Source organism: Artemia sp. Qi Xiang Cuo, chromosome 18 (genome assembly GCF_049724085.1).
Source record: "Artemia sp. Qi Xiang Cuo chromosome 18, ASM4972408v1, whole genome shotgun sequence".
NCBI lineage: Eukaryota > Metazoa > Arthropoda > Branchiopoda > Anostraca > Artemiidae > Artemia > Artemia sp. Qi Xiang Cuo.
The window spans coordinates 21,506,486-21,512,485 of NC_142811.1; the positions used below are offsets into that span (position 1 = coordinate 21,506,486).

At 33.5% G+C, this 6,000-nt stretch overlaps 1 protein-coding gene across 4 annotated transcripts in view; it reads left to right on the forward strand.

The window, feature by feature from the left end:
- LOC148941319 (uncharacterized) overlaps positions 1-4,783 on the forward strand; it is a 76,382-nt gene extending 71,599 nt beyond the window's left edge. For all 4 annotated transcript variants that reach the window (XM_089103849.1, XM_089103852.1, XM_089103850.1 and 1 more), the window contains exon 6: positions 917-4,783. In XM_089103849.1, coding sequence (XP_088959975.1) covers positions 917-1,254 — 338 coding nt within the window. In that variant the 3' untranslated portion in view covers positions 1,255-4,783. The remainder of the gene's footprint in view (positions 1-916) is intronic.
- The last annotated feature ends 1,217 nt before the right edge of the window (positions 4,784-6,000 follow it).

The following is a 6,000-nucleotide window of genomic DNA, read 5'->3' on the forward strand; positions in this document are numbered from 1 at the left end:
GGGGTAGTTGCCCTCCCCTCTGCCCTTGTCCTATAGCAAATTATGCCCCTGGATAGAAGCACATTTTTCGTATAGCTTACTGTTTGAAGTACGGTCAGTCAGACGGGTATAAAAAAAAAAAAATCCTTAGACAAAGTTTCCGGAAGACATTTAATAAATCCTTCTCCGTGTTTCAGGGCGACCTCGTTTCAGAACCGTACTTAACCACTGTAAGAAGTCATATAATATATTGCATAATAAAAAGGCTGATGTACCGTCCTTCTCAAATCGAAAAGGCATATCACTGATTTTCATAATTTTACAGGTTAGCAAACATCAGGTTTTTCCTACAGCTTATTGTTTGAAATAAGGTCAGTCAAAAAGGGGTACCCAAAACTACAATTCCTGTGGAAAGCATCTAAAAAATTATCCTTGTCTTCCAAAGATTTTCTATTTCAGAATAATACTTGACTAAATGCTTCTTATTATTTACAAATGCTCAATCTTTAAAAAAATATTTAACGGTTCCGATATTCCTTTGAGATTGGTGCGTGTCTATATCTGACATTCCAAGTTTATGAAGATATTTTTCGAAAGAGAAAAAAGGCGAAGTTAATCTTTATTTAATTAAACCTTTTTTGAATTAACGAATTAAAAAAAAATATTATGTCAAAAAAATTTGATTTTTTTGACTTTTCAGAACCGAATTTTCATGGCAAATTGGAGAAAAGGCCAGGACAGTTGATAGTCTGAGTGAGAGGCACAGCTGGCATAAGCCTTTTTCAGAAATGTATAAAATTGATGTCATTTTCCCTTGTTGATAGATAGTCTTATCATCCATTCATCCATCTAGGGACAGAACTAAGGTAGATAGTCATAGAACTTTAGGGATGATCATATAGTTTTCCTATTCTAAATTAAGATTTCTTATTTTCAGGTCACTGTGGCTACGATGCTATTCAAGAAGCACCACCTAGCATATCTATGAAATACAACTTTGAAATGAGTGACAAACCCTTACCAAGGACTAGTTACTGTACCACTGTGAAGGAAAGGCATGCGATTCTAAGTGATATTTCCGAATGTACTGGAAATTCCTTGAATTCTTTACGAAAGAAGTTAGAAGCAAAAACTGTTCGTAAAGATGAATTTCATTTTAAATATGCGTTTGACACTGTTGCTACAGTGCTAAATTTTGAATCAGCTGGATTTGTTGAATATAATGAAGATATAGTGGAAATGTTAAATATTGAAACAATGGCTATTGAAGAGTGATAGTTGTGATGTGAATTCAAGACTGGAGCTAGTCAAGAGTTGTTTGATCCATTTTGATTTCATTAGTGATTGGGATATCGCCTTTAATATGCCTAGCTATGCCACTTTTCTCTTCCTCTCAGCCACAATTTTAAATACAAGACAGTTTCGTCAATCAAAGTTTGGTCAATTTTTTGACCAAAAATTCGGTTAATCTTTTGAATTCACTTCCTAGCTCAGCTCAGTGTCTGTTTCTGGTCCTATTTAACTAGAAACTTTCCAGAGGATTTGCAGTTGTGTAAAAAGTGAATTTTGTTTTCTAAAGAATCCTCAATTATATGAATTATACCTGTGCATAGGAAAAAGGGGGGGGGGGGCTTTTTCGAACAATTTTCTTAGAACTATACCCAGATATTTCAAAATCATTATTTAATCATTAGTATTAATTGTTAACGTAATCTTGAGTTTTTAAAGCTGCTTCTTTCATAGCAAAATTTAAACGTGTTTTGTAATAATTCAAAAATACCACAAGTTATGATGGGCCTCAATCAAGCAAATAATAGAGTTTTTTGGAAAAATTATTCCCAAATTTTTTCTTGGTTTAATGACTTTATAAAAAAGACCGAATATTAATCTCGGATATTTGGTCTGTACAAAACAAATCTGATGACCCTTTTCTAAATTCCGAAAAACTGCATAATTCGTCACTTGTAGAATGATATGCTTTTGCGAAGAAAAACGGAACGAGGTACTAATTCTCCATCTAGCTTCAAAGCTCCATTTGGATTGAATGGCATACCACCAAGGACTATTAAAGTAGGTGAGTCTGTAAAGTTAAAGCTCTATTGCTCTTAGATGGGTGATCGAAATGGAACTTTATATTTAGATGGGTCTGCAGCTTTGCAGCTTGTTCAGGTTTTTCATGATAAAGGCCCTTCAACGAACGAAGACTTATCCAACTCGCTAAAAGATATTATCTAGCAAGGTAGATAATATATTGTTCATTGATTGCTGTTCAGACCTTCCTTTAAGTCTTCTCTGGCAAGGTTATGTGACGTCATCAATCCTAGTTTTTTTTCGGTTTCTATTCTGATTATTTTGGTGCATATGAAAATAAATAAATTCATATTGTTCATTAATAATCATATTATCTATCGATTAAATTGGATATCAATACCTCATATTTCTGTAGTATTTGTATAATTATCAATTGGGGGATCTTATTATAGAAAAAAGGCTTTCATCCGTGAACTTGGTGAATCACATCAATCCTATTTTTGCACAGATCTTTTATAGTGAGGTATAATAGTAAAATATTAATTTATAGTTAACTTTATCGAAGGACTATCAAAATTTATACATTATGTAAATTGTTAAAAGTCTATCATATCGAAAGAAATCCTGGTTCGTTATATCGTTGGATCCGTTCCAATAAAAATCTATTACCTTCACTCTACCAAAAATTATCAACTTATTTTTTTTGGTAGTTTTGCTATGTGTTTAATTGGTTTGAAATTTTGTGTTCTAAAATCAAACCAATTTTTGTATTGTATTATTCGCTCTGAGGAGTTATGTCAACTTCTTTCAAATCTTTAAAGGACCCAAAAATGATGACAGAACAGGGATGTTCTCAGTTGGCTACTGATAAATAATAAATTTTGCGCTTTGTGAGTTCTACTGAATCTTTTTTTCAATCTCTGACTTCAAGGAATGTTTTATTTTCAACGGAATTCAACTTCTAATAATGATGATTTTAGATCCCCATTCAATCTCTATTTAATTTAACGCCGTTGCAACTCAACCCCCACTTGATTCTTTTGTAAAGAGATGTCCATCATTGGCTGTACATACTTAATAACATTTCTGCCAGGTTCTCATCGAATATGATGTCTCTTTATCTCTGATTCCTGTGTTATCTGTATATGAATCTTCAGTTTTGATTAGCTATTGATTACTTATTTGAGGTTTTCCGAGGTATAATTAGAGGGATACCAACCATCGAAGTGAAACCATCGATTTCCATCGACGTCATTTCCATCAACCATCGACGTCATTCGGCATTTTAAAATCATAATGCATTTGGTATTTTGCAGCCCAACTTCATTTGGCATTTGGTATTTTAAAGGGTTACCAACTTCATTTAGTATTTTAAAATATCACTGTTCCACTAAAGTTCCAAGTTAGTTTTTCAAGATGTATTCATTGGCTAAATTCTAATCCAGGTATCAGTCGAATTAACCCAGTTGCTGGATATTTCATCCTGGATTTTGCTGCAGAACTCTGGATATTTCAACCCCTATTCTGGACCAAAATTAGAACTAAATCCACTTTAAGGTTCAATTTTTCTTGGTTTATTGTTCAGTTTTGATCACTAAAGGAATGGTGTTAAAAAATATTAAGGGGATTCGATACCCTAAAAAATCATTCTATCTAGTCCATTATAAACTTTTAGTTTGTGTGGCCAACTTATTTAGTATTGATCGGGCTGTCTTGCCTTAACTTGTAGAGCTTGGATAAGCGATCCAAATAAACGGCAGAAAACTAAAAACTGACATCTATTTTCTCTGAAATCTTAGAAATAGAAACTTATATTATTAGGAAGTATAAATTTAGTTTTTTCGTTTAAACGGACGAAAATTTTCTTTTTATATTTCAGGAAAGTGTTGTCCCTAAAGACGTTCTAGTATACTTGCTAGGAAAATGCCAAAAATCACCTCAAAAGAAATGTCATTTGATCAATTTGATAGTTCTTCGAATTTTCTGGGGTGTAACCGGCATTGATTGAAAAATTTGCCCATACAATTTCATCGTCTTTTCAATCAAATTTCATAATCAAATCGCTAATTCTCAATAGATTTCAATAATAAGTAGTCCCCTGGGAGAATTCGCTAATGAACCCTTCGCCTTTGAAAGTCAGTCGACGTTGAGGCTCACAATATGATGTTTAAGGTTCCGAATCCTCTTAACAGAATAGGTTTTTCCTTAAGAGAAAGGTTTTTTCTTTAATTCTAGTTTCTGAACTTAGCAACATTTTTATTACAATTATTTTGGATATGATTTTTTCGCATACGATTTGATAAGAGACAGAGAAAAAAAATCTACCATTTGGATGCGCTCATGTTGTTCAAACGCGGGTATAGTTCGCAGTTTAGTCAAAATTTGGATACTGAACAAGTTTTTTGGATTCTGTTGGAATTAGGCTATAAAAAAGACAGTGTTTTTTGTATCTATTTGTTGGAGTAATTTACGTTTGAAAGTGTGCTAAAACCATCCATTAAACCAGTATGATCCTTGTATTGCGTTAGATTTCTTTGCTAGTCTCACAATAACCGTAATAATAAATTCTTTTTGTTGTATAAAAAAAAAGAAAAAACAATTTTAACATTTGGCATAAGCTTTAATTGAAAAAAAAAATGGTTGGTGAGGTTTTTGACCGTAGAATAAAAACTGATTCATTTTTGATCTGACCTGTATATAAGTAAAAAACTGATTTGACTGAAATTGTGATTCTTTTTTCGTTCTTTTTGTAGTTTACGAAGACGTTTTTACATTTTTTATTACTAGATATACAAATGAGTGCACAGTGTGGTATATGACAGACTTTGTTAAATTTTTGTGCAATATATAACTGGAAATTATGTCTTTTGTTTTTACTTTCTGTTCTTGTTTTGTTGCTTTTGAAGGCTATTGCCAATAAATTTGAAAGTAATTCGCTTTTTCTTTTGTCAATTGACGCTGAAGAATGAAACGACTTCTTATTCTGTTGTTTCATATACTTGTTAACATCGTATCTTTTTTTGGTGAGTTTCTCTGCACTGGTGTTACTGAAGCCTCAGCTTTACGAAAAATACGCTTTAAAAGACAGTGAATAAACGCACAATATAAATGTCTACGAAAACCAAACTAACTAGTCTAAAACACATTTATCTTTTGATTCAGGAAGAATCAGGCTTTCTAGAATCTTACCTATGACACTAGAAATTGCAATAGGGCGATAACTACTACACACTATCCAGGAAATTCGTAATAACTCCTGAACCAAATTAGGTAGGCACTTGACCTGTGATAATACATATCTGATGCAAAAGTGAGATATTCAATCAGTAAAGCACTTGCATTTTGGAGATGATGTGGCGTTATGTCGTCAAGACATAGTTTCTATCTGTAAATCAACTACGCTGAACGAAATGGCTATCTGAAAATTTTGATTGGATGTGTTTCGCGAAATGGTGGGCGTGGAAGGGGTGTTAATTGCCTTCCGATCATTTTCGACTATTAAAACGGGCACAAGCCACTCCAATTTCCAATTGAATGAGCCCTTTTCGAAGTTTCTACGACAACTTCTTCGATACGAAGTGCTTCGTATCGCTAGTTCGATACGAAGTGCCCGGGTATGGAGGAAAAAAAAAAATAATACATTGTGCCCACGTCGTTCTTTACTTAGGCAGCGCGATCGCGCTGCCTATGATTGCCTATGACACTAGAAACTGTAATAGGGCGAATACTACTACAAATTATTCAGGAAATTCGTAATAACCCCTGAACCAAATTAGGTAGGCACTTGATCTGTGATAATACTTATCTGATGAAAAAGTGAGATGTTCAATTAGTAAAGCACTTGCATTTTGGAGATGATGTGGCGTTATGCCGTCAAGACCGGGGGCTTTACGACGTTTAAAACCCGGATAACGCGCGCAACGTGTAATAGGGCGATAACTACTGTACACATTATTCAGGAAATTCGTAATTACCCCTGAAATAAATTAG